At 47.6% G+C, this 27,777-nt stretch overlaps 2 protein-coding genes and 1 long non-coding RNA gene across 5 annotated transcripts in view; 1 reads left to right on the top strand and 2 right to left on the bottom strand.

Moving 5' to 3' along the window:
* LOC129711874 (serine/threonine-protein kinase Nek6-like) overlaps positions 1–23,414 on the top strand; it is a 117,418-nt gene extending 94,004 nt beyond the window's left edge. For all 3 annotated transcript variants that reach the window (XM_055659858.1, XM_055659859.1, XM_055659857.1), the window contains exons 9-10: positions 9,241–9,354; positions 21,257–23,414. In XM_055659858.1, the coding sequence (XP_055515833.1) occupies positions 9,241–9,354; positions 21,257–21,367 (225 nt within the window). In that variant the 3' untranslated portion in view covers positions 21,368–23,414. The remainder of the gene's footprint in view (positions 1–9,240; positions 9,355–21,256) is intronic.
* On the bottom strand, positions 10–16,197 carry LOC129711877 (uncharacterized). The gene is made up of 3 exons (XR_008725944.1): positions 14,932–16,197; positions 7,842–8,019; positions 10–2,453 (listed from the first exon to the last, which is right to left on the bottom strand). It is a non-coding gene; the product is annotated as an uncharacterized LOC129711877 (long non-coding RNA).
* Positions 23,415–25,952: 2,538 nt separating the features above from the next.
* Positions 25,953–27,777, bottom strand: part of psmb7 (proteasome 20S subunit beta 7) — a 57,785-nt gene continuing 55,960 nt past the window's right edge. The window contains exon 8 of the mRNA XM_055659860.1: positions 25,953–26,204. Coding sequence (XP_055515835.1) covers positions 26,093–26,204 — 112 coding nt within the window. The 3' untranslated portion in view covers positions 25,953–26,092. The remainder of the gene's footprint in view (positions 26,205–27,777) is intronic.

Below are 27,777 nucleotides of genomic sequence, written 5' to 3'. Positions count from 1 at the left end.
TCTAGCCAGTGCTCAAACATTGCGCACCAAGCTGATGTAAATCAGCCTGAAATGAGGGTGACACTCCCTTGAAATGCAGGGGGAAGTTGCTGCAGGGACGAAGGCAGTTCGGCCCATCGTGTCTGAACTGTCCCTGACCAGCTCGGAAACTGGTTGCAACGTTATGCTTTATTTCCATAGTTTATCTGTTTCCACCTGATGTACAGTAACTCAACTAGTTGGTGTATTCTGGTTACTATAAATTGTGAGGTAAAACCTGTTTGTTTCCTGGAGTTCACAGAGTCACTCAGCGTCTTAACAAATCCCTTGAGCATAGGTCTGCCTGGTCAACAACCACCCACTAACACTAATCCTACATCCCCCACTTTCACACCAACTCTACCAGGATCTAGCCCTTGGGTTGTTGTCTCAATGTTTGATTTCCAATCTAGTATTTGATATTTCCACCTTTGGGAAAAGACTCTGATTGTCTACCCTATCCAAACCTTTCATAATTTTGTAAATTTCTATCAGATCAATCCTTAATATTCGTCATTCTGGAGAAAACAATCTTGGCTTGTTCAATTTCTCCTTGGACCTCATTGCCTCTAATCCAGGCAACATTCTGGTGAATCTCTCCGTCACCCTCTCCAAAGCTCCTCATCTTTCCTGTAATGGGGCGACCAGAACTGCACACAATAGCTGGGGAGGAGCTTGCTGCAGATTCAAAAAATGAAATGGTGATTTTGAAGGGTAGATGCTGGGATAACGTTATCCCTGGTAGAAAAAAGTGCTGGAGAAACTCAGCGGGTGAGGCAGCATCTATGGAGCGAAGGAAATAGGCAACGTTTCGGGCCGAAACCGTTCTTCAGACGTTAGTTATTCAGACTTCAGACAGGAAGTTATCCCTGGTGGCAGATTTTGGAACTAATGAGCAACAGTGCAGGAAAAGGGTTCTTCCATTTAGAGAGAGAGAGAGAGTTGTAGAGTAATAGTGTGGAAACAGGCCCCTTCAGACGGACTTGCCCATGCAGACCAACATGTCCATCTACTCTAGTCCCATCCCTCTAAACCTATCCTACCCATGTACCTGTCTAAATGTTTCTTAAGCATTGCAATAGTAGCTGCCTCAATTACCTCCTCTGGCAGCTCAGTCCATACACTTTGTGTGACATAGAACGAGTGTGAACGGGTCATCGATGGTCAGAGTGGACTGGATGGGCAGAAGGGCCTGCTTCCATGCTAAATCTCTAATCTATGCTAGACGTTAAAAATTAATGCCACTCCTATTGAGTCTTTATTTAATGGCGGAGTTTAGTTCAAATTGCTTTCCACAGACAATAGAGGAAGTGATTTTTAAATTTAAGGCAGATTTACTGAGCGCCGTTGGCATGAAATGGTGAAGAAAACATCTGGAGAACATTTCAACATCTGGAATGGAATGTCGTAAACTGCTGGAGATGAGGGTTTCTCTTTAAACCGTGTTTTTATAACCGTGTCCTGCCGTCTCACTGCCTCACGCAGGCTGACAGATGTAACATCCTGCTTGCTGCACACAAACTATCCTCACTGGCTGTAAACACCACTCTGAAGGCACCAGGCCTTAAATCAGTTGTGGATTGTTAAAGACAAAACTGCATAAAGGAATTAATTGATGCAAATTTATGTGCAAATCCCAGACAGTTATTGAAATACATCTCAGAGTCCCTGGTGTGCATGGATTGGAGGGATATAGGGCTGCACAGTGGTGCAGCTGGTAGGGCTGCTGCCTCACAGCGCCAGAGACCTGGGTTGTTCTATCCTGACCTTGAGTGCTGTCTGTCTGTACGGAGTTTACACCTTCTCCCTGTGACCACGTGGGTTTCCTCCGGGTGCTCCGGTTTCCCCCCACATCCACAAGTCGTGCAGGTTTGTAGGTTAATTTCTTCTTCTGGTAGCTATAAAAACACAGGGGGAGGGGACCCTTCTTCAGACTTTATGAAAACTCCTTGATTTCCTCGACTTCCGCCCTGTCCTCAAAATCACTTGGACTACAACTGGCACCACTTTCCCCTTTCTCAATCTCTCCGCCACAGGGAACAGGCTACCGACTAACTCCATCAGTCACCTTGGAGTCATAGAGTCATAGAGTGATACAGCATGGAAACAGCCCCTTCAGTCCAACTTGCTCACACCGGCCAACATGTTTCAGCTATACTAGTCCCACCTGCCTGCATTTTGGCCCCATATCCCTCCAAACGTGTCCTATCCATGTACCTGTCCAACTGCTTCTTAAACGTTGGGGTAATCCCAGCCTCAACTACCTCCTCTGGCAGCTTGTTCCATACACCCACCACCCTTTGTGTGACTGCACCTCCTCTCACGCTGCCTCCTGCAATGATGCCAAAATAAAAAGTTGCCTTGGCCAATTGTCAGTCCTACCTGGGATGATGGTCACGTGACCCACGCCTTGTGCTCATCTGATGCCTCTGCCTCTGTGGAAATACAGTACAATCTTAGTTTTAACGGACCACTTTACATGGGATTTTGGTGATAGCGGACGGCCTACTGACTCTTGCCGACGCCACCCCCGGCCACTTACAAATCACGCCTTTCGCCACCACCGACCCTTACCTACACTCCGGCCACCCGCGGTCCGCTCGTCGCCCCTCCCCCGGCCACCAGCAGGCCAGGACCATCAACTCACCTGGATCTCTTCCTGACTGAGAATTTAAAGAAGGGCCTCGACCCGAAACGCCACCTATCCATGTTCTCCACAGATGCCGCCTGTCCTTTTGTGTTTTAACCAACAACTGCAGCTGTTTGCTTCTACCACTTATACCAATATCTTACTCAGTTATTTCAGACAATCAGCAATAACGGACATCGTTCCTCTCCCTGTGGTCGATTATGACGAGGGTTTACTGTACTCTGTTGTTGACCTTGACCAAGAATGGGTGGTGAGTGATGGGCATTGCTCTCCCACAGCTCCAGAGACCAAGGTTCGATCCAGACCTCCGGCATTGTCTGTGTGGAATTTTATATTCCTCTTGGTGATTGTGTAGGTTTCCCCTAAGTGCTTGAGTTTCCTCCCACATCTCAAAGACATAGGATAATTGGCCACTCCAAGTGTGTCGCTGATGGTAGAGTCTAATTGATAACAATATAGGGAGAAAAAAATGTGATGAAGGTAGGATTCGTTTGTAAATAGATGCTTGATGGTTATTGTGGACACAGTGTGTGTTTCTGTGCTGGGTCTCTCCATGATCAAATGGGATCAATGGGGGATTAATGCGAATGGGTGGTTGATGGTCAACATAGATCCAGTGGGCCGAAGGGCCTGGTTCAGTGCTGCGTCTCTCTATGACACAAGGATCAGATGGGGTCATTGTGGGATTATTGCAAATGGGTGGCTGATGGTCAACATAGACCCAGTGGGCCGAAGGGTCTGTTTCTAGGTTGAATAGTTCCATTACTCTGGTGTGAGCGGGTATTTGTCGAAGGTCAGTGTGGACTTGATGGGCTGAAGGGCCTATTTCCCTGCTGAATAGATCTGTGAATCCATTGTGATAGGTGTTCAAAGGTCAAAGGGCTGCATAGCTCGATGTATAGCTCCATGATTCTAGAGCAATGGTTGTCCGAAGGTCAGTACGGACCACGTGAGCTGCAGGGCTTGTTTCCATGTTATATAGCTCCAGGACTACAGTCTATCGGGTGTTTATAGATCAGTGCGGACTCGGTGGGCCAAAGGGCCAATTTCCATGTGGTAGAGCTCTATGCCTCCAGTGTATCTGGTGTCCAAACGTCAGTGGGGACTCGGTGGACTGAAGGTCCTGTTTCCATGCTGTGTCTCTCTCTCCGCATCCATGCCCTCTCCCCCTCTCTCTTCTCACCAAGCCTGTGCCAGCTCTCAGACTGGGAGTCAGCCGTCTATGTTCGGTAGGCGGCGCGACTCTCGTCAGCAGCGGCCTCTGCAGCCCGTCCGCGTTTTTATTATTTTTGTCTATGTTTTTATGTAGTTTTTGTTCTTTTTTGTTGGGGTGTGTGTGTGTGGGGGGGGGGGGGTGGGGGTGGGGGGTGGGAGGGAGGGGGTAACTTTTAAATCTCTCCCTGCACGGGAGACCCGACCTTTTCTTTGTCGGGTCTCCGTTGTCGTTGGGGCTGCAACGTGGAGCGGCCTCCAATAGGAGAAGACCGGGGACTCTGGTGCCGACGACTTACCTCACCGTCGCGGGGCTGGCCGAGTCCGGAGCAGGTGGAGCGGTGGTGGAGCGCTGTTGCTGCTGCGGCCCGACCTCCGGAGATTCGGAGGCTGCAACTGCGGGTCTGGTGGACAGCGGCACCGGGAGCCCGCGGGTCCCTGGAGGGAGACCGCTTTTCAGGGCTCCTGCAACGGCGACTTCTCCCGCCAGAGTTGCGGGGTTGAAGAGCTCCTCGAGCGGGGCCTGACATCACCGCCCCGCGCGGCTTGGAATGGCTGCGGGACTCTGCGAGCGCACGCCGGGGGCTCTAACACCAAGACCCGGTGTGCGACCTCGCACCACCCGGCGTGGCTTTAATGGCCGCGGGACAATCGCCATCGCCAGCCGGGGGCTTTGACTTTGACTCTGACATCGGGGGGGGGGGGGAGGGCAGGGGAGAGATAAGTTTTTATGGCCTTCCATCACAGCGATGTGATGGATGTTTATGTAAATCATGTTGTGTCTTGGGTCTATTTGTTTGTAATGTATGGCTGCAGAAACGGCATTTCGTTTGGCCCTCAAGGGGTCCAAATGACAATTAAATTGAATCTTGAATCTTGAATGCGCTCCCCTCCCCACCACCCCCGGGGCAAGACAAGCTGGGTCCCATATCTGAGGAAGCATGTGCTGGCTCTGGAGAGGGTCCAGAGGAGGTTTACAAGAATGGTTCCAGGAATGAGTGGATTAGCATACGATGAGCGTTTGACAGCACTGGGCCTGTGCTCGCTGGAGTTTAGAAGGTTGAAGGGGGGGACCTCATTGAAACTTACAGAATAATGAAAGGCCTGGATAGAGTGGATGTGGAAAGGATGTTTCTGCTGGTGGGAGAGACTAGGGCCAGAGGTCAGAGCCTCAGAATTAAAGGGTGCTCTTTTAGACAGGTGAGGAGAAACCTCTTTAGTCAGAGGGTAGTTAATCTGTGGAACTCATTGCCACAGAAGGCTGTGGAGGCCAAGTCAGTGGATATTGCCGAGATAGACAGGGCCGAGATAGACAAATTCTTCATTAGAACGGGTATTAAGGGTTATGGGGGGGGGGGGGGGGGGGGGTCAGGAGAATGGGATTAGGAGGCAGAGATCAGCCATGATTGGATGGCAGAGTAGACTTGATGGGCCGAATGACCGAATTCTACTCCTAAAACTTGTGAACAAGCTCCCTCCCCCACACCAATGTTCTGAGGGAGCTGCTGGTGATGACAGATGCGAGGAGTGGGCTGGTAGGAGAGGTATTGCCTTCAAGGTCGGCTGCAGGAGGGACATAGAGGTGGTCGGGCAAGGAAAGGAATGTCAGAACACAGGCCTGCAGCAGGCTGGGGCCTACCTGGAGTGGGGGCACTCCAGTGCTTTCAGCATGTGGACTTTGGGCATGTTGTTTGTAAACGGTGCCAGCATAAGCCGACTGTGCATTCGTGGGTTGTGTGATAGAATTTCACTGCTGTACCTACGTGACAATAGAGAGCCGTTGAACCATTGAGGGGTTACAGGCCGAGCTGGTCGCCAGCGGCCGGCTGGTTCTCTGTCAGCTCCGCCCGTCACCGATGGCAACAGTGGCCGTGTCTGCCCGCTGACACGAGGTGGCAGCCGCTGTCAACGGCATCGCCACGGCAACACCGCTGGCCCAGCCCGCTAACGAGCAGCAGGCACCGCCCCAGGTGGAAAGTCAAAGCAATTATCCAATAAAACCTTATTAAAAAAAAAACAGCACAGCGACCAACGTCAGCTTCAGCTGCCGCGCCAAGAAAAAAAATAGACCCGTGAAGATGAGAAGTGTCAGGGGCGTGAGCGAGCAGTTTGCATGAACACTCTACATAGGGTAGATAATATCAACAATTACACAGTGGTGCTTCATTAGAAGAAGGCAGCATTCTCCTCTCTCTGCCTCTGCCTGTGACAGTGAGGGAAGGTGGCAGGGCAGAGCACTTGAATCACATTATGGATTAATAAGCAGCCGGGCCAGTGTGTGGGTTGCCTGCCGCACCGGCAGGCCTCTTCACACCGCTCCTGGAGATGCACCCCCTGTAAAACCCACTGCCCTTCCCCGCCGTCTGAGTATGTGGGGGGGGGGGCACCAACTCCAGTTATATTTAGAAGCCATCGGGTCCAAGGTGCTGAATCCATCGCTGGTCAGAAGGCTGAGACCACATCTGCACGGACCACCCTGGTGAGCGACCCAGAGGTCACAACTGGTGCACATCTGTACTGAAACGCAACAATGAAATCCTTCAGGCACAACTGGCCTGTTAGCACAGCACTCTATAGATAACATGACCTTTCATCTGACCCAGAAACAAGGAAAACTCGGGATTAGTTTAGTTTTGAGATACAGCATGGAAACAGACCCTTCAGCATGCTGAGTCCACTCCGACAATCGAACACCCGTTCACACTAGTTCTCCATTATCCCACTAGGGGCAATTTAAAGAAGCCAATTAACCTACAGCCTTGCACGTCTTTGGAGTGTGGGAGGAAACTGGAGCTCCCGGAGAAAACTTATGCGGTCACAGAGAGAACGTACAAAATCTGAGGTCAGAATCGAACCGAACCCCAGGTCTCGCCGTTGTGGGGTAGCAGCTCCAGCAGATGCACCACTGTACTGCCCTTTAATGTGTCAGGGGCCAGTACAGACACTCAGTGCTGAATGTTGTAAACACATACGGGGTAGAGGTTCCCCCTCAGTCGGCCCCACTAATGACAAGATGCATGAAAATATTACTCCAGAACTGAAATTGCCTCTTTGTCCTGAATTTGGGAATGGTGGTAAAATTCCCGGACAGAGACCTGGACTCATGATCTGGAGACAGGAGTTCACATCCTGCTGTAACTCTAAACTAAACTAATCTGGTGAGACAAGAAGCTAATGATTTCATAAGACTGTTGTAAACAGCGGTACGACTCAATAATACCTGGGAACTGGGTGTACACCCAGTCTGGTATTTGACTGCTACAACTCAGGTCGAGGGGACTGTCGGGTCGGAGCGCCGCGTCCGGCCCCGCCTCACCCGTCCCGATGTAGTGCAGCCCATGGAGTGCAGCAACAGCAGCAGCACCTCGCCCGTAGCCCCGTCGGTTACCAGCCGGGCCAGCTGTCCGACCTTCGCTTTCCCTCCTTCTCATGGTCGATCATCGGTTCATGAGTTGGATGGACTGCCGACTGGGCTTTGTGTGAAGTCCAGCACCCGGGCCAACTCATCATTCACCCAGCCACGAGTCGGTCAACGAATTGCCGTCGGGAATTTGTCCCTTATTTTGACCTTTTGTCCCTTATTTGGGAGTGAGAAAGTTGGCGACCCTACTCCAGGGCCACCCACCTCCCCTGTTAGTTCCAGGGTCAGTGGAGGCCCTCCAGCACAATCCTACTCTGTGAAAGGATCACCAAAAAGAATGGCCTTTATGTGGCAGCAGAGCAGAGCAGTGCAGTAGGTGGAGGTAAAGAGTCACACAGCACGGAAATAGACCCTTTGGCCCAACTGGTCAAAATAGATTCCTGGTTGAATGTTCTTCAGAAGCACTGTGGAGCCGTTTCAATTTTTAATGTATCTCACACTGGTGCCATTTTAACAAGTGGTGTTCTCTGCCAAGTCGAATTATCACTTGAAATCCCAACAAAACAAGTTTGTTAACATTTTGGGCAAAGTTTCACATACCTTGGTTAAAACAGGAAATTCAATTGTTCAGTTCTTTGCGATGACAAGGATTATTCAATGAATCCAGATGTGTCCAGGTGCAGATGCGGACAGTTGAGGAGGAGGGGAGGGCGGTGGTCCTGTGAGTTTGAAGGGTGTTGCTGAGAAGCAGTCTCCTCCAGCTGAGCGTCAAGAACTACTGTGGGGAAAAAGACAGCAAGTGCCGGTGTAACTCAGGGAGTCAGGCAGCATCTTTGGATAGGTGATGTTTTAGGTCTGAAGAAGGGTCTCGACACTAAACATAAGTCATGGAGCAGAATTAGGACATTCTGCCCAACGAGTCTACTCTGTCGGTACATAAAAAAGCTGGAGAAACTCAGCGGGTGCAGCAGCATCTATGGAGCGAAGGAAATAGGCAACGTTTCAGGCCGAAACCCTTCTTCAGACTGATCGGGGGTGGGGGGGGGTGAGGCGGGGACAAGAAAGGAAAAAGGAGGAGGAGCCCAATGGCTGGGGGGGTGGGAGGAGACAGCAGGGGGAATGAGGAAGGGGAGGAGATAGCAAGGACTAACAAAATTGGGAGAATTCGATGTTCATGCCCCCAGGATGCAGACTCCCCAATCGGAATATGAGGTGCTGTTCCTCCAATTTCCAGTGCTGCTCGCTGTGGCCATGGAGGAGACCCAGGACAGAGAGGTCGGAGACGGAGGGGGAGTTGAAGTGCTGAGCCACCGGGAGATCAGCTTGGTTATTGCGGGCCGGATCGCCCAACCTCCGCTTGGTCTCACCGATATAGATCTGCTGACATCTAGAGCAGCGGATGCAATAGATGAGGTTGGAGGAGATGCAGGTAAACCTCTGTCGCACCTGGAACGACTGCTTGAGTCTACTCTGTCATTCAGTCATGGCTAAAATATCTTTCCCTCTCAACCCCATTCTCCTGCCTTCTCCCCATAATCTCTGACACCCTTACTAATGAAGATTCTGTCAATCTCCAGAGAGTGGCAGGTGCCTGGAATGTGTTGTCAGAGATGGCGGTGCAGACAGATATGATGGGGGAATCTGTTTTTAGATAAACACATGAATGGGGATATGGATCATGTGCAGGCAGAAGAGATTAATTTATCTTGGCATCATGTTCGATACAGACACTTTGGGCCGAAGTGCCTGTTCCCTATGCTGCACTGTTCTAGGTTCAATGGTCTGTGTTCATACAACACAGAAATAGACCCTTCATCCACTGGGTCTGTGCCAACAATCAAGTACCCACTCGGTCTATCTGAACTGTGCATTCACTCATAACTCTGATGATTCTGACATGGAAGCTTACACTAATGGAACGTAATTGATTGTGAGGTACTGAAGTCCTGACGCACGACCTGTCTGTAACTATTCTGCATTTGCTTCCTTTCTCTCACAGATGGCTGCCCTCCAGAGCCCCTTCTATGGAGATAAAATGAATCTATTCTCTCTCTGCAAAAAGATCGAGCAATGTGACTACCCGCCTCTCCCAGCAGAACACTTTTCCGAGAAGGTAGGTCCTTGAGTTGTTTGTCAGGGATGGATTTGTGTGGGAGACGGTAAATATTTGGGAAATGTACATGAACGCAGTGAGCACATTAACGTGAGCGATTTGTCAGACGTCAGCTGTCTGATGAAGATTGTCACATTCGCCACTGTGAACAACATATTAAATCCACACAAAGGAGGCCATTTGGCCCTTCAAGCCTATTTTGGCATTCAGTGTGAATGTGGCTGAATTCAAGCCCTGTCTGTGAAGGGGCAAACACTTTTGGTCGCAGAAAAATTTTCAACATGTTGAAAAATTTGCGTCGACCATACTGAGGCCGTGCCTAGTTCCCAGAATGCAGGAACTCCTCGCGACCATGAAGGAGACTCACCAGAGACCACCAGCGAACATGTAGCGATCATGAGGCGAGCGCAGAGTCTCCTGCACTCGCCTAAAAAATCGCCCGAGTGGGCCAGGCCCTTAACACTATCCTACACACACTAAGGACAATTTACATTTATACTAAGCCAAGTGTGGGAGGAAACCGAAGATCTCGGAGAAAACCCCATTGCGGACTATGTAACTGATGCGCTACAATGGGCAGTCACAGTGGCGCAACAGTAGAGTTGCTGCCTTACAGCGAATGCTGCGCCGGAGACCTGGGTTCGATCCCGACTACGGGTGCTGTCTGTACGGCGTTTGTACGTTCTATCCGTGACCTGCGTGTGTTTTCTCCGAGATCTTCGGTTTCTTCCCACACTCCAAATACGTAAAGGTTTGTAGGTTAATTGACTTGGTATATGTAAAAATTGTCCCTAGTGGGCGTAGGATAGTGTTAGTGTGCGGGGATCGCTGGTCGGCGCGGACCCGGTGGGCCGAAGGGCCGGTTTCCACGCTGTATCTCTAAACTAATCTAAACAAATGCTGAGAATATTCTGCACTCTGTATCTTCCCCTGTGTACATGATTGTATCTTCCCCTATGTACCTACTGTACTTGAGTTTTATTTGATGGTATTTATGTGTAGTATTATCTGATCTGATTAGATAGCGTGCAAAACAAAGCTTTTCACTGTATCTCAATACATGTGACAATAACAAACCTAAAGTTAAACTGTATTGAGTCTTGTATTGGATGCACTAGGAGAGAGGGTTTGAAATAATAATCAATAATAGAAAATTGAACATCAAAAAATTAGAGGTGCTAGAAACACTCATCAGGTCAGTTAGCATCTGCAGAGAGAGAAGGAGAGTTAATGCTTTGGGTCAAAGATGTAATGGAACTACAGATAGACACAACGTGCTGGAATAACTCAACAGGCAGCATCTCTGGAGAAAAATTGACATTTCAGGTCAGGACTCTCTGTTTCAGCTTGTCAGTCGGAAGAGAGGTCTCAACGCAAAACATCACAGCTTTTTCTCCAGCTTTTTGTGTCCATCTGTGGTATTAACCGGCATCTGCCGTTTTTTGTTTATGTAACGGATCCACTCTGCCGAAGGTTCTTTGACCAGGTAGTCTTTGATCAAAGACTTCCAACATAGTTCAGTCTCTGAGGGTGAAACCAGAATATTGATCACCAATCTGCTCAAGTCCCATCATTATTTGCCTGTGGTTCCAAAGCAATCATTTCCCAGCACATTTTCTTCAGCTGGCATGAACATAACGTTCAAAACTAATGAAGTCACAAACATTGAATTCTCCAATTTTAGGTAACACCACACCCCATTATTTTTACTCTTTCTTTCTCTTCTCTCCCCCCCCCCCCCCTCTCCCCCCTCCCCCCCCCCCCCCCCCCCCCCCCCCCCCCCCCCCCCCCCCCCCCCCCTCCCCCCCCCCCCCCCTCACCCCCACCTCCACTCCCTCCCTCTCCCTCTCTCCCCCCCCTCCTCCACACTCCCACCCCCACACCATCCCTTTCCGGACCACACTGGCTAGATGGCCCCCATCCCCTCCCCTCTCCCCACTGCCCCATCCACCTACATGCCTCCCTCTGGCTTTACATTTCACTCCTATTCTCTCCTTATCAACACCCCTCTGCCTCCTTGACTGCTTTTTGCCCCCCCCTTCAGCCCACTTTTGTCACCCTTTCTGACCTTAGTCCACCCATCTGTAAATCAAAACCCCCCTCACCTGTATCCACCTGTCCCGTGTAGGAAGGAACAGCAGATGCGGGTTTATTTTGTGTCTACAAGATAGATACAAAACGGTGGATTAAATCAGTGTGTCACGCAACATCTCTGGCGAAAAGGACCAGGGATGGATGTCTGAAGAAGGGTCTCGGCTCGAAACGTCACCTATTCCTTTTCTCCATAGATGCTGCCTGACCCGCTGAGTTACTCCGCCAGATTGTGACCACCTATCACTTACCAGTCTTTGTCCCGCCCCCATCTCTCTTCCAGCTTTCTCTCCACTACTATAATCAGTCTGAAGAAGGGTCCTGACCCAAAACATCACCTATTCATGTCCTCCAAAGATGCTGCCTGACCAGCTGAGTTACTCCAGCACTTTGAGTTCTGTACAACGTTGACATCTTTAGATGCCTGGTGTATCACAATACTCGATTGGCCGCAGTGGAAGAAGAATATGCATCAATAATCCAAGCAAGTGAGCAATGAGACAGCCCAGGGGACATCATCCCTACATTAAATTAGCCTCAGATTCAGAATCATGGTGTTGTTATGGAACAGGTTGCAGGCCATTCAGCCTTTTGAGCCGATGCCAGCTCTTAGGAGAGCAACCCCCCTCCCCCCCCAGTCCCATCACCCCCATTCCCCTCCTCCAGTGTCTGTTCCCAAACTCCTTTGAAAGCCCTCCAGGGGTTTCCAGGGTTACGGATGACCTGATCTGGAATCTGCAAATTCTCCCACACATTCTTAAAGCATTTTTCAAGCCAGTAATAACGATAAAACGTCATTGTGGAAATGGATACAATTACCACTTACGACAGACATTTGGACAGATGTGTGGATGGGAAGGGTTCATGGTGGGATAGGACAACATGGGCTGAAGGGCCTCTTTCCTTGCTGTGCAGCTCTGTGACTCTAAACCGACTGGAATGAGGCTCTATTCCAGTGGTTTAACCACAGGTGGTGTTCAGGTGATTATTCAATAGAACGATAGAATTAGAGCAAGTGTATGTAAAGTCTTACACTATTTGTAGCTGTAGAGAACGTGTGTTCCTGACATGGAGATAACGGCTATGGACCATTCCCAGGGATCAGAGCAGGTCAGGCAGCATCTGTGGAGCGAATGGACAGGTGGTGGTTTGGGTCGGGACCTTTCTTCAGGCATCAACCCAAAACATGTTTGCGCTTCTCCCTCCACAGGCCCACTGAGTTCCTCCAGTAGTTTGTGATTTGCTCAACTACTTTTTAAAAACTAATTTGTTATTAACCATTGATTCCATCAACCATTGACGGTTGCTACTTTCTCATTCACACAAGTTTGGTGGGAAATACATCTGCAATTTTTTTTTTTGTCAGGAACTCTTGATCCCATTGTCTCATTAATAAATCTGTCTCGCAAGCTTCCCAGAATCTGGATTTACAAGTCAGGTATAATATTTGTGGTGGAACTCACACTGGGGATTGCCAATAAAAACCAGTGTGCTTTGTATAATCTCAGAGTTTTTGCTAGACGCCTCATTGGAAATGCTATTTTTCATTGGTGTATGATAGACTTCCCCTATGTTTTCACTGGTGTAGGGTTCTGCTTGTATTTTCAGCTCGAGTGCAGGACAGGAGGAAGTCATGGTATTCTTCAATTCAATGCCATCTCCCTTAAGATCAGTCTATTCACTCCCATTCCTCTGCTCTTTCCGAGTAACCTGACAAAAAATTTGAATGCTGCTGATTAGACCTCCACCAACCTTATAGGCTGTGGACGATTCTCTGGTTCTAACCTTTCATCTCTTGGCTACACCACCATATCTTTTACAAAAATAGTTTACCAAAAGGCTTCCTGGATTAAGGGGTATTAGCTACAAGGAGAGGTTGGACAAACTTGGGTAGACACAAAATGCTGGAGTAACTCAGCGGGTGAGGCAGCATCTCTGGAGAGAAGTAATGGGCGATGCTTTGGGTCGAGACCCTTCTTCCGACTGATGTCAGGGGAGGGGGCAGGACAAAGTTAGAATGCAGTCAGAAACAGTAAGACTGGTGGGGGAACTTGGAAGGGGATGGAGAGAGAAAGCAAGGGCTATCTGAAGTTAGAGAAGTCAATGTTCATACCGCTGGGGTGCAAACTGGGGTGCTGTTCCTCCAACTTGCGCTGGGCCTCACTCTGACAATGGAGGCAGCCCAAGGACAGAAAGGTCAGATTGGGAATGGGAGGGGGAGTTGAAGTGCTGAGCCACTGGGAGATCAGGTTGGTTAAGACGGACAAACTCCTTAAGGTAGGACAAACTTGGATTGTTTTTTCTGGACCGCTGGAATGTTGAGGAGAGACCTGATAGAAGGATATAAAATGATGAGAGGCAGAGATAGGGGAGGCAATCAGAACCTTTTTTTTCCCAGGGTGGAAATGTCAAAGACTAGAGGGCATAGCTTTAAGTTGAGAGGGACAAAGTTTAACAGAGATGTGCAGGGCAAGTTTTTTTACATAGAGAGTGGTGGGTGTTTGGGACACACTGACAGCGGTTATGATGGAGGCAAATATGATAGTGGCGTTTATGATATTTTGGACAGGCATATGGATATTCAGGGAATGGAGGGATATGGATCATGTGCAGTGACAGGGATTAGTTTATCTTGGCGCCAAGTTTGGCACAGACGTCGTGGGCCGAAAGGCCTGTTCCAGTGCTGTACCGTTCTACATTCACATTAAATCTGTGCTCTCTGCTCCTTGAGGCACACACAGAGTGGAAATGGCTTCTCTGTTCTTGTCCTCCAGGGCGGTACAGTGGCGTAGCAGTAGAGCTGTTGCCTCACAGCGCAAGAGACCCAGGTTCAATCCTGACCTCAGGTGCAGTCTGTGCGGAGTTTATATATTCTCCCTGTGATCATGTGAGTTTTCTCCAGGTGCTCCGCTTTCAATAGACAATATGCGCAGGAGTAGGCCATTCGGCCCTTCGAGCCAGCACCGCCATTCAATGTGATCATGGCTGATCATCCCCAATCAGTACCCCGTTCCTGCCTTCTCCCCATATCCCCTGACTCCGCTATTTTTAAAAGCCCTATCTAGCTCTCTCTTGAAAGCATCCAGTTTCTTCCCACATTCAAAAGACGAGCAGGTTTTTGTGTCTGTAAATCTGTAAGTTGCCCCTAGTGTGTCGGACATAGATCTAGTGTACTGGTGATTGATGGTCGGTGTAGACTCAGTGGGCCGAAGGGCCTGTTTCCACGCCGTATCTCTAAACTAAACTAAGGCAGGATGACATCCCTGCCAACGCTCCCCTCGGATCTTTGTTGCTCAAAGAACAACTCCAGCTGTCCGCCAGTTATTTGTCGTTGCACATCAGTTTACAGCCCCTAATTTCAAATATTGTTTAATTGCAAACTGTCCGAGTAGTGGTTTATTACTTTCCCATTTAATTTTAATGAGCATCTTAAAGCTATCACCTCCCTCCCTGGTGCTGACAGAATGTCTGCAGGGATTCACTGACCTCCTGCAGCTCGTTGGGGCAAGATCGATGCAGGCCCTGCAGAAACGGCTTCTGTCTTCCTCCCCGGGTTCTGCTGTCAGTGAACAATCACTTGGTGATCTTGCTCTCCCGATGAGGTCGGCGAGGTCTACCTTCGGCTCCTCCCTGTCAGAGCCGCACGTGCGCCACACCGGAGGCGTTTGTGTCGAGAATCTGACCTCTCACCCCCGTTCGTTCACACCTGGCACAGCTGAAGGAGAGAATACTAATGAGGCCACAGAACAAGAGGAAAATATGTCGTAGCAAGGAGCCCACAAAACTTAGAGCAGCAATTGCAAAGCCCTGCAGATAATGACACCAGGTTGACAGGCAGGTGCTTACTTACTGGCTGCTGCAAGGAAGAATGTTATTGTTCCATTTTCACTACGTTTTTAGTTTAGATTTGGGTTAGAGATACAGTGTGGAAACAGGCCACTCGGCCCGCCGAGCCCACGCCAACCAGCGATCCCCGTACACGAGCACTATCCTACAAGTTACAATTTTTACTGAAGCCAATTAACCAACAAACCTGTACGTCTTTGGAGTGTGGGAGGAAACTGGAGCACCTGAAGAAAACCCACGTGGTCACGGGAAGAATGTGTAAACTCTGTATAGACGGCACCCGTATTCAGGATCGGACCCGGGTCTCTGGCGCTGTAAGGCAGCAACTCTACCGCTGCACCAACGCGCCGCCCATACGACAGTTAAACACTTTTGACTCTTGAATCTTGTACAGTGCAGGAACAGGCTCTTGGGCCCATGTTGTCCGTGCCGAACATGACGCCAAGTTAATCTCCTTGGCCTATACTTGATCCATATCCCTCCATTCCCTGCACATTCATGAGTCTATCTAAAAGCCTATCACTATCACATCTGCCTCCACTATCAACCCAGTCAGTGCGTTTTGTGTAAAATAACTTTCCCTGCACATCTCCTTTAAAGTTTACCCCTCTCACCTTAAAGTAATGCCCCTGGTCTTGGACATGTCCACTCTGGGTAAAAGATCATGCCTCAACTCTTGGTCCATGCAATCCCTAGTAACTAAACATTCCCTAAAAAACGGGCTATTCCAGTTTTGACTCTTCCCACTCTTATAAGCGAATCTTTCAGAAAAAGACTATCTAGCTGGATAATCTATTGAAAATGTTGATCTAATCTACAGCGTTATTGTCCTCTTTTATATCATCTCCAAGATCTCAGGTGGCACGGCTGGTAGAGCTGCCGCTTCACCGCACCAGGGACCCAGGTTTGATCCAGACCTCGGGTGCTGTCTTTTAGGAGTTTGCACGTTCTCCCTGTGACCATGTGGGTGTCTTCCGGGAGTTCCGGTTTCCTCCCACATCCCAAAGACGTGTGTGTTTGTAGGTTAATTGGCCTCTGTATATTGGATATGAGATGACATAGAGGTCGCGTGAACAGGTGATCGACATGGACTCGGTGGGCTGAAGGGTCTGTTTCCATGCTGTATCTCTAACTAAACTAAACTGATTCTTCCTTTCTTCTATGGCAATGCTTCAGAGGCACAGAATGTTCTGTGAACATAGCTTTAGGGTGAGAGGGGCAAAGTTTAAAGAAGATGTGTGGGACAGAGGGCGGTGGGTGCCTGGAACGCACTGCCAGGGTTGGTGGTGGTGATGGAGGCAGAAACTATAGGTGTGCTCAAGAGGTTTTCAGACGAGCACAATGATTTGCAGGGAATGGAGGGATATGGATCATATGCAGGCAGAGATGAGTTTAAGTCAGCATCATGTTTGGCATGGACATTGTGGACCTAAGGGCCCGGTCCTGTGCTGTACTGTTCTATGTTCCAAAGCTCCAGAGCTGAATAACAGATGCCTACGAACTTTGGCTGAGAAGATGCAGGATCTTACCTCCCACGCTGGGGCAGTGTGGCTTAGGTTTGTGTTAGGACAACATCTCAATATCTGAACACTGATGAGTAACTTGAGCAACCCAACGTGCGAAAATAAAATGGTACAAATAATCAGCTCAATATCCCGAACATATTCAGCCGAAGCAGTTTACCCAATAATAAAATGAAAAAATGTTGGAGTCTGCATTATTTTCATAAATACATTTATAACCAGCAGCTGCATTCCACTTATAATGCATCATAAAGCTGTGATAAAAAATTTAAGTGAACAAAATTATTTAAAAAGAGGATATGCCAGTCATAAATCATGTATCTCCACTGGGCCTCTCGACTGTGCAGCAACATTTCTAGAGGTAACAACATCTTAAAATAAACTGCCTTTAAATCGATATTGTGGGCAAACCTGTGATATACATCAAAAGGTCAGATACTCAGTGACTGTGGAGGAAAAAGCACCAAGACTGTTAGTGGCCAAAAGGACACAAAGTGCTGGGGTAACACAGCAGGTCAGGCCACATCTCTGGAGAACATGATAGGTGACATTTCGGGCCTCCTCCCTTCAGACTGGGGGTCTGCAGAAAGGTCCCGACCCAAAACATCACCGACTCCTGTTCTCCAGAGATGCTGCCTGACCGGATGAGTTATTCCAGCTCTTCATGCCCTTTTGTGTTTTAACTAGCACCTGCAGTTCCTTGTGTCTATAACTCTGTTAGTGGTTAGTGGTTAGTGGTTACAGATACCATTTCTCCTGTATCTGTACACTGTGGACTGCTTGATTGTAACCGTGTATATTCTTTTCGCCGACTGTATAGCACACAACAAAAATCTTTTCACTGTACCTCCGTCCACGTGATAATAATAAACTAAACAAAACTGGTCGGACTGGACGAGTTGGGCCAAAATGATTTTTTTCGTGCTGTATGGCAAGTGATGGGTGAATGCAGGTGAAGGGTGGGTTGGTTGGCAGATGGGTGGGGGAAGTGACAAAGGCTAAAGGTGAAAAGAAGACAAAACGGTGTCAGATAAGGAGAAGAGTGAAATGTAAAGCCAGAGGGAGGGATATAGGTGGGTGAGCATGTTGAGGGTGGGGGGGCAGGTGGAATAGTAGAAGAAATGAGTATAAGAGAAACTAGGGATTCGGGGATGGGAGATGAGTGTACGAAGTAAGGGAAAGGAGCAGGGATTCTGAGGGTGGGAGATGGTGGGAGAAATGGGAGCCTGCCAGGGTGGAAAATTGAAGAGTTATCCCTTGAAATTAGAGAATTCCATGTTCATACCTTTGGGTTGCAAGGGGAATATGAGGCAGTCTTCCTCCAGTTTGCATGTGGCCTCCCTCTGGCAATGGAGGACTCCCAGGACAGAAAGGTCAGCATGGGAATGGGAAGGGGAGTTAAAATAGTTAGCAACAGGGAGATCCAGGAGGCCAGTGAATTGAATTTGATGTTCATATACTATAGAAACAAGGAACCAGCAGATGCTGGTTTACCAAAAAAAGTGTTGGAGTAACTCAGCGGGTCAGGCAGCATCCATGGATAGGTGATGTTTTGTGTTAGAACCCTTCTTCAGATACAACTCGTATCTCCCTATACCATTTGTAACTGTATCAGCCTCTATTATGTACTCTGTCTGAATAAGAGTCCCAACCCAAAACGTCACCTATCCATGTTATCCAAGGTAGGAGGGAACTGCAGATGCTGGTTTATAGCGAAGATAGACACAAAGTGCTGGAGTAACTAAGCGAGTCAGGCAGCATCTGTTCCGACCCGAAACGTCATCCATCCTTTTTCTCCAGAGTTGCTGACTCGCTGAGTTAAGCCCATGTCCCACTTTCCCGACTTACCACGAATTCTCCCAAGTTTTCCCCTTGATTCAAACTCGGAGAGCTACGGTAATAGCCAGCCATAGGTATTCGGGGCTATATTTTTTTACTCGTGGACATTTTTCCACATGCTGAAAAAACGTCCGACTTACCTGATGCCCCGAGTACCTACGGCTGGCATTATGAGCCGCTACAAAATATCTACGGACATTCCCCGAGTTTGAATCAAGGGGAAAACTCGGGATAATTCGTGAGTAACTCGGGAAAGTGAGACAGGTGCTTTACTCCAGCACTTTGTGTCTTTCTCCAGGGATGCTGCCTGACCCGCTGAGTTACTTCAGCGCTTTGTGTATTTGTTCTTCGATGTTCATACCATTGGGTTGCAAGTACAGGTGCACAACCTTATATCCGAAAGCCTTGGGACCAGACACTTTTCGTAATTCAGAATTTGTCGGTCTTCGGAATGGAATTTTTTTAGCGTAGATTTTAATGGCTGGCTCAGTGGTAGAGTGCTCGGCTCATATCCGCAAGGTCGCGAGTTTGCGCCTTGATCCCGGCAGTTACTCGGTCGCGAGTTTGAGTCTTCAATGTCGTTTTTTCAGGCAGAATAAATGTTTGTATGAATTGCAGTGTAGGAGAGGTGTACTGACTGTGTGGGCAGAACTTTGGAAGTGATTGCCCACCAGTCTAAAACGCCGCTGTGTCTCCCTGACCCTGGGATAGCAGGGGGCGATCAAACAGCACAATACCCCCCTCCCCCTCCAACTCCAGAGGAATCCGCTCCCCGATGGGCCGCTACGGCGACAAGTGGCAGTTTGCCCACAGCCCGAGCTGTGCCACCCGAAGAACACCTTGCACACCATCAGCTTCTGCCCCTACGTGTTCCTCTGGAGTTGGAGCGGGGCTGGGCTGGAGTTGCTGCTGGCTGTGGGTCTCTGGGATCTCCGTGCTTGCAGTGGGCCTGGGGGTCGCTGTCCCGTTGGTCCTGACGTCTCTGGCCACCCCCCTGGACTGGAGCTGAGACTGGGAACTGTACCGCCCTTGCCCCCTCCCTCTGCAACTGCAAACAACCCCACTCTCCTGCAAGGGCGGTACAGTTCCCGGAGGATAGCAGGTGGCCGGAGACGTCAGGACCAACAGGAACCCGCTCCTCGATGGGCCCCTACGATGCCCCGAGCTGCGCCCCGTCATCCGCAACCCAGGTTCTCTGTAGTTGGAGCGGGGCTGGGCTGGGCTGCTGTTGGCTGTGGGTCTCTGGGATCTCCGTGCTTGCGGTGGGCCTGGTGGTCGACGTCCAATTGGTCCTGACGTCTCCAGTGACTGCACTAGCCTGCTGGCTGCCATCGCCGACGTGAAGACAGTACAAAGCCCCCGCGCCGGTGCGATGAGCGGGGAGCTGGAGAGGGGAGGGAAGGGGTCACACATATGGCCGGGAAGCAGAGGGGTGTAGGTGGGGTGAAACTGAAGGGAGCGACAATCTGCTGCTGCCTGCACGCTGAGTTAGAAAGTTCCCACGCAAGACTCACGATACACTGTGTATCGTGTCTACCGTGGGAACTTTTTAACAGCGGGCAGGTAGCAGCATATTATCAATTATTACCCCTCCCACGCAATATACCCTCACCTTCTCTTTTATGGATGGGGATTTAGTTCCCCTTTCTTCGAGGACCGACCGGAGGTTCCGCTGTCACCTCTGCGGGCCGCCCTCGGTGAACGTCCTGTCTCCCTGTCCCTGGAATAGTAGGGGGCGATCAAACAGCACAATACACCCCTCCCCCTCCAACTCCAGAGGAATCCGCTCCGCGATGGGCCGCTATGGTGACAAGTGGCAGTTCGCCCACAGCCCGAGCTGCGTGACCCCAAGAACACGACGCCCCTTGCACACCATCAGCTTCTGCCCATACGGGGAGCGTGTTCCTCTGGAGTTGGAACGGGGCTGGGCTGGAGTTGCTGATCTGGGATCTCCGTGCTTGCAGTGGGCCTGGGGGTCGGTGTTCCGTTGGTCCTGACGTCTCTGGTGACTGGCACTGTGCTGCTAGCATCGCGACGTGAAGACAGTACAAAGCCCCCGCGCCGCTGCAATGAGCGGGGAGCTGGAGAGGGGAGGGAAGGGGTCACACACATGGCCGGGAAGCAGAGGGGTGTAGGTGGGATGAAACTGAAGGGAGCGACAATCTACTGCTGCCTGCACGCTGAGTTAAAAAGTTCCACGCAAGACTCACGATACACTGTGTATCGTGAGTCTACCGTAGGAACTTTTTAACGCAGCTGGCAGGTAGCAGCATATTGTCAATTATTAACCCTCCCACGCAATATACCCTCACCTTCTCTTTTATGAATGGGGATTTAGTTCCCCTTTCTTCGAGGACCGACCGGAGGTTCCGCTGTCACCTCTGGGGGCCGCCCTCCGTGAACATTTTCAAGGACCTTTCTTCAAGGACCGAAAAAATGTCGCTATTCGGAGGTTTTCGTTATTTGGATCTTCGGATAAAAGGTTGTGCACCTGTATTTGGCAAAATGGTCACCCAGTTTGCGCTCGGTCCTTCCAAACGGCAAGGTTGTCGCTGATCGTGCACCGCCTGGATTTGTCTAATGAGATGTCTGTCTTTCCCTAGCTGCGAGAGCTGGTGATCATGTGCATCAATCCCGACCCCGATCTGCGGCCAGATGTCAGCTTCATGCACCAAATAGCAAAGCAGATGCACGGGTGGGCAGCCAGCACCTGAACTCTGACCTCGTGGAAGTTTATGCGAGAACAATTGCAGCACACCCCAGCTTGAAGTTTGTTTTAAAAGAAACAAAATAAGCACGGCAGTGAAGATCTAAAGGGAGAATGCACCACCAGTGGAACGTGATAGACCCATTTTGGAATCAAATGGCACTGTAAGGACTGTTAGCGAGTAGACTTTTAGCAATTGTAGAATGGTTAACTTCTGTCCTCCGATCGAATGCAACAGGAATGATATAGTTTTCATGCTTCTGTGTTACATTTTCAAAATGTATTTATAGATATGCTTTCTGATTTCTTACTCTTATGTTGTCTATAAATTTCAGTGCAGCAAAGTTTAACAATGTTCAATGGTTATGTAGAATGGAATTCTGTACGCGTTCTGGACATACAATTTTGGTCAGTGTGGAATCAGAGGAAATCGAAGAAGTGAGTCACATGGATCTTCCAGTATGCTCAGTCAGAAGATGTTTAGATAGATAGAAATGTTAGACCAATTTTAGTCACGTTTGAAAATTGTCCACCTAAAGCTCTTGGTAAGAGTTGATAGCTGTACTGAAAGGATGATTTGGAAGAAAGCAAATATATTGTCTTTTATTTGTATGTTAGATACTCCAGCAACAGCAGTATGGAATGGAAAACATACTAGTTTCCTAGTTGGCCTTTGCACTGTTTACTCAGACCCGGTCCATGGAATAGAGTCCGCCTACAGCAAAATAACTTTTTAACATTGAGTATTTGAGTAGTCAATGGAATCAGTCCTCAAATGAGGTTCTTTGTTGGAGGTTATTTCTAAGCCGGAAAATAAGCAGCAGGGAGAACGCTGTTCTGTTGATAAGGATAGGAACCGTGTACACTTCTGTTATGGCCAAAGGGTACTTGGCAAACAGATTCCATGTGCCAAATGTAAGTCAACTTTGCTAATCTACTTCTTCCCACTAAATTGTAACAACATATGAAATTCCTCATCCCTTTCTCCACCAATTTTCAATTAAACATAATTAGAAGGGATTATCGCAAGCAGAAAAGGAGTTTTATTTATTGATATATCATCTGTTTCACTTGCCAAGTCACTGCGTTGGCATCAGAAACATCCTTCAGTCCCAGTTTTCAAACTAAGAGCAGTGACAGTCAGTTCTTTTTCTTCTTTTAACCTCTGTCACGACCTGTTCCAGACACCTTTGCTGTTACTTGCTCACACAATGGCATATTTTAATAAAAGTACCACATACAAAAAATTGGATTCTCAGAGCGAGCAGAGCAGAGCAGTTTGGGTGTGGATCAACAGGAACAGTTCAGTGAACCCAAAGACCCGAGCAATCTGTCTCCGATAGACAGGGAGAACGTGTTTACAACATTCAGTAACTGTGATGTTTCAACACTGTCAGTACTGATTAGCCAGGAGCAGTGCGTCCCTTGCAACAATCTGGTCAATTTACCGACTGTGAAAACCTTGTAAAATGTGAATGTTTCCTCTGTACTCAGCAATATTTTTCAAATTCTTGAAACTTATAAAAATTAGTGCTCAAGTGTTATGGACATTGGGAGGTCTGCTATGTTCCTCTCGGCTTCTCTCCTCGTACTTGTCCTGCAGGGAGTTGTGAGGGAATTGATGGCCGTTTGCGAACGATTAGTGTGTGAGAACAGGCAGGTAAAGACCGACTTCAGGGTCACCCACTTGGGTCGTATGTCCAATCTGTGGGGGTAGAACCAGTTCCCTGATACAAGGCTTATGGTTTAACAATCCATTATTTATGTACATCTGTACTAGAATATGCTCTGGACCAAAACTCTGCATTAATTAAAGTTATGCAGGCTAATATTAGAACATTGTATACAAGGTAGAGCAAGACATATTCACGAATATAGTTGCTTACACTAAAGAGTCGAGTTGTACATGCATCCATTATTTTATCGATGCATGGATTTAAAACTGCCTAGCATTTCTTTTAAATCATGTGCTTGCAAAATTTTTGTAAATGAATTGCCAACCATTAAATCAATGATTTGCAGCATACTAACAAAATAAAAATACCATTAACTACTTAGAGACTTGGATCTTTGCAACTGAAACCTGCTGTTCTATTATTTTCACACAATTGTTTTTTTTTTGGTTGCTTAAATTAACCCAGGGGTATCCTGTGAAAAATATTCAGACGAAGCATGGAGCAAACAGCATGGCAAACTGCAGACAGAGCCCATACACTGAGGTTCTAGTTAGTGGGGATTTGCAGTGAGTTTGGACGTGCAGTTCTGGTATTTTAGAGGAAAACATTGAGTCAGTGAGAAAGAGAGAGAATGGAAATAAAGAATCAAGAGGAAAACAAATGAAGGAAAAGTTCACAAAATACATTGAGGCGTGGGAAGGCAAGGTGATGTTGGGGCGAGTGTAACAAGACAAGGTTGCTCCCTTGTGCTTTTTCTTTCGATACTGATCGCTTCTGCCATGAGTTAACCTAATAAATAGTGGCACAGCAACATAATGCATGAAAACCAACACTGCTGGATACACGCAGCTGGCCAGAAAGCAGGCGTGGAAGAGTGTTAACATTCTGACGAAGGGGCTTTAGCCTGGAACATTAACTCTGTTTCAGGTATTAGAGGCAATAATCAAAGAGTGGAATTAGCTATTCATTTGGGAAAGCTGATTATGATTAAACCACGATGGGGTGGTCTTATGAAAGGTAAATCATGCTTGGCAAATTTGCTCAAAATCTTTGGCCTTTCCAAAAGGCATTCGACAAAATGCCACATACGAGGCTGGTGCATCAATTAAAAGGCCAAGGTTTGAGGAAACGTGTTATAATAGATTGATGACTGGCTTTCTCATACACAACAACAGTGCTGGAATAAATGGGTCATTTTCAGACTGGAGCCAGGTAACCAGTGGAGTACCGCAGCGATCAGTTTTTGGCATGCAATTATTCACTACTTACATTAATTACCTGGATGAAGGAAGAGAAAACGTTTTAGGTCCAATTGGCAAATTTTAAGGTAGGAGGAAAGAGATTAAAGGCAGGTATAAAGAAGTGGCAATACTCCTGTGCCATGTGCTAACACGCCTGGAGTTGAACGCAATGGCTCGCAAGGTCACATGCTGGCATTGAAAAGTCAACTACTTTGCTGCATATCTGGAGATAATACAGGTCAGACTAGGCAAGCTCTGAAAGGATTTATTTTGGAATTAGTGTATTTTTTTATCCAGATCCCTCATTATACTCCTGCGTAATCTACAATTAAATCCTAGACCGGGAGACAAATACTTTTGATAGTTAAGATGCCCGACAGTTTATCCCTGCAAGAGTACTTACCTAAAGCCATGGAACTGCACTGATGCAGTTGGGGATTTTCACTCAAAGCATAACTGAAATAATTCCATCTGTGCGGACAAATCTTCAACATGGAGATTGCTTCCTTGAAGACTCCAAGAGGCCAAATCAGTCTCAGATGTCTGAGACCAATTCCCTGTATCTCATGCACTATCTATAGAACTTGAATCTTCTTCAGCAAGGAAGCATCATTGTAGCTATATACCTGCATCTTCCTATCCAGGAGATAAATTGTATAATAAATACTTGAGGCACCAAATCACAAATGAAAGGGTAGGCTCCTTACCCATTGCTCCATCACTTAAAAAGATCATGGCTGTACTGATTGTAACCTCAAACCCATATTCCAGTATGATTGGCATCCTAGCTTATCTCGACTTTAACACTATTCAAATATTCTGTTTCCATCACCTTTTCCCTGGAGCTCAGGAGACTGGATCTATGTTCCCCATGAATTTGTAAATCTCCATAAGGCCAGAGGAAACAATCCAAGTTTGTCCAACCTTTCCTTATAGTTAATACCCTCTAATCAAAGCAGCATCCTGGGAGACCTCTTTTGCACACTCTCCAAAGTCTCCATATCCTTCCCACATTGGGGCAACCAGAAATGCACACAATAATCCAAATGCAGCCTCACCAAACTTTTATATAACTGCAACATGACTTCCTGACTCATAAACTCAAATGATTTGACCGGTGAAGGCAAGCATACCACATGCCTTCCTTACCACTCTATCTAAACCTGTTGCCAATTTCAGTGAGCTATGGACTTGGACCATAAGATCGATTCTTCTTTCTCTTCTTGACCAAATTGACCTCTCTTAGTGTCCAATGTTTCCATACTTTTCCAGACTTGGCCCTCCTCCTTATTGGAACATGCTGGTCCAGAACTCTGATCAGCTGGTTTTTAAACAAATCACTCGAGCCGAATGTGGACATCCAATAAATTTCAAGTAGCCACAAATTTGTCCATATTAAATTGGCAGAATTACCTTCTGTGTGCACACTCAACACAATAACTGTAAAATATTTTAAAAATACAAAACACACTAACAAGCCACTCGATTTTTAACAGTGGAAAGATGCCAAATTCATGAAAATCCTCAGTGCTGCCTTTTTTAAATTTTGTATAACCCGGGATGCACACAACTAGATAACAGCGCAGCAAAAGGATTGCACAGAGAGGAGGATGCTACAAAAAGGGTATATTTCCTGAGGAAATGGCCTTTAAATGAGAGACAGATGAAGGAGAAATTTTGGGAGACCAACTTTATTTGCAAAAAAAAATTGAACATGTCTCCTGTTATTACAGTTGTTATTTTAATCTACATATAATCATTCGATTTTCTGGACATCCACATCAAAGTGGTAAAAAATAACAATGGTCAGGTTCTTCAGGAAGTGTCCATTGTATGCACAGCTTCCTCCACCACTTCAAGCTCCAGTGGAGCGACCAACTCCGTTAGGATGCCCGTTGCGCCCCTTCTGTACTTGTAGTTGCCTTGCCTGCAGGGACAGAGAAGATGCAACACACAGTAAGTCTCAGCAGCAGAGAAACCCAAGCTTTCTGAGCACTGGAACCATTGTAATTATCGCTCTTGCTGTGATTCAAAACTTGATTCAATTTGGAAGAGTTTTGCTGTGACTTTCCTTATTAGACTTGAGATACAGCACAGAAACAAGCCCTCCAGTCTGCACCGATCAGCGATCAACCGTACACTAACACTATCCCACACACTAGTGACAATTTACAATTTTATAAAATCCAATTAACCTACAAACCCACACGTCTTTGGAGTGTGGGAGGAAACCCACGCGGCCATGGGGAGAACATACACACTCCACACAGACTGCACCCATAGTCGGGATCGAGCCTGGGTCTCTGGTGCTGTAAGGAGGCAATTCTAACGCTAGTGCCACTGTGCCGCCCTTGTTGCAAAGTTTTAAAATAAATCTATGGATAATTTATTTCAATTTCTCTAAAGCTGCGCTTGTGTTTCTGATCCAGTGTTCTCTACGCCATGCAACCTCCACTACCAAACAACAAAAATACCTTGCTTCAAAATTTAGAAGAGGTGTAGATAGAATGGCCGGTCCAAACCTTTACCCCCGCCCCCAGGTCAAAGAACTTAAGGAGAGAGGCGTTTTTTTAACACACAGAGGGTGATGTGTGTCTGGAACACAGCCAGGGTGGTCGTGTAGGCAGATATTATAGAGGTATTTAAGATAGACACATGGATATGCAGGGAATGGAGAGATATGGATTACATGCAGGAAAAAGGTAATTCGTTTAACTTGGCATCATGTCGGACACGGACAATGTCGGCCGAAAGGCCTGTTCACGTTCTATGTGCTATCCTATTTCTGCAAATGCTGGGGAGAAACAACAGAAGCAACAAAATTTTGCACGGTGGAACAGATACTATTTATTTATATTAGATTTCTTGTATTAAGCTGGAAAGAGTGCAGACAAGACTTGTAAGGATGTTGCCAGGACCTGAAGGTCTGAGCTATAGGGAAAGGCTGGGCACGCTAGGACTTTCATTCCTTGGAGCGCAGGAGGTTGAAAGATGGTCTTAGAGAGGTGTGTAAAATCATGAGGGGAATAGAAAGGGTATATGCACAGTGCTTTACCCAGGATGGGGGAATCAAGGACCAGAGGGCACAGGTTTAAGGTGAGAGGGGAAAGATTTAATAGGAACCCGAGGGGCAACTTTTTTCCCCACACAAAATGTGGTAGGTAAATGGTGCAAGCTGACAGACAAGATATTTGAGCATATATATATATTTGAGATATAACAGCATTTAACGTACACTTAGGACAAGTAATAATAATAATACATTTTATTTGTGGACGCCTTTCAAAAGTCTCAAGGACACCTTACAGAATTTAACAAGAGTAAAAAACATATAATCGGAGTAAAATAAATAATAAAGACATCACCAATACACAAATTAAAGACAGAATTCGATCCAAAGACAAAAAAAAAATCAAAAACACAATATGAAGAGAGAGCAGCGGCAGCTAAAGCGCGCCAGCGTACACTCTCCCTTCCGACAGCCATCTTGGACACAAACT

This window comes from Leucoraja erinacea, chromosome 31 (genome assembly GCF_028641065.1).
Source record: "Leucoraja erinacea ecotype New England chromosome 31, Leri_hhj_1, whole genome shotgun sequence".
NCBI classification, from domain to species: Eukaryota; Metazoa; Chordata; class Chondrichthyes; order Rajiformes; family Rajidae; genus Leucoraja; species Leucoraja erinaceus.
This window is presented reverse-complemented; position numbering and strand designations above follow the sequence as displayed.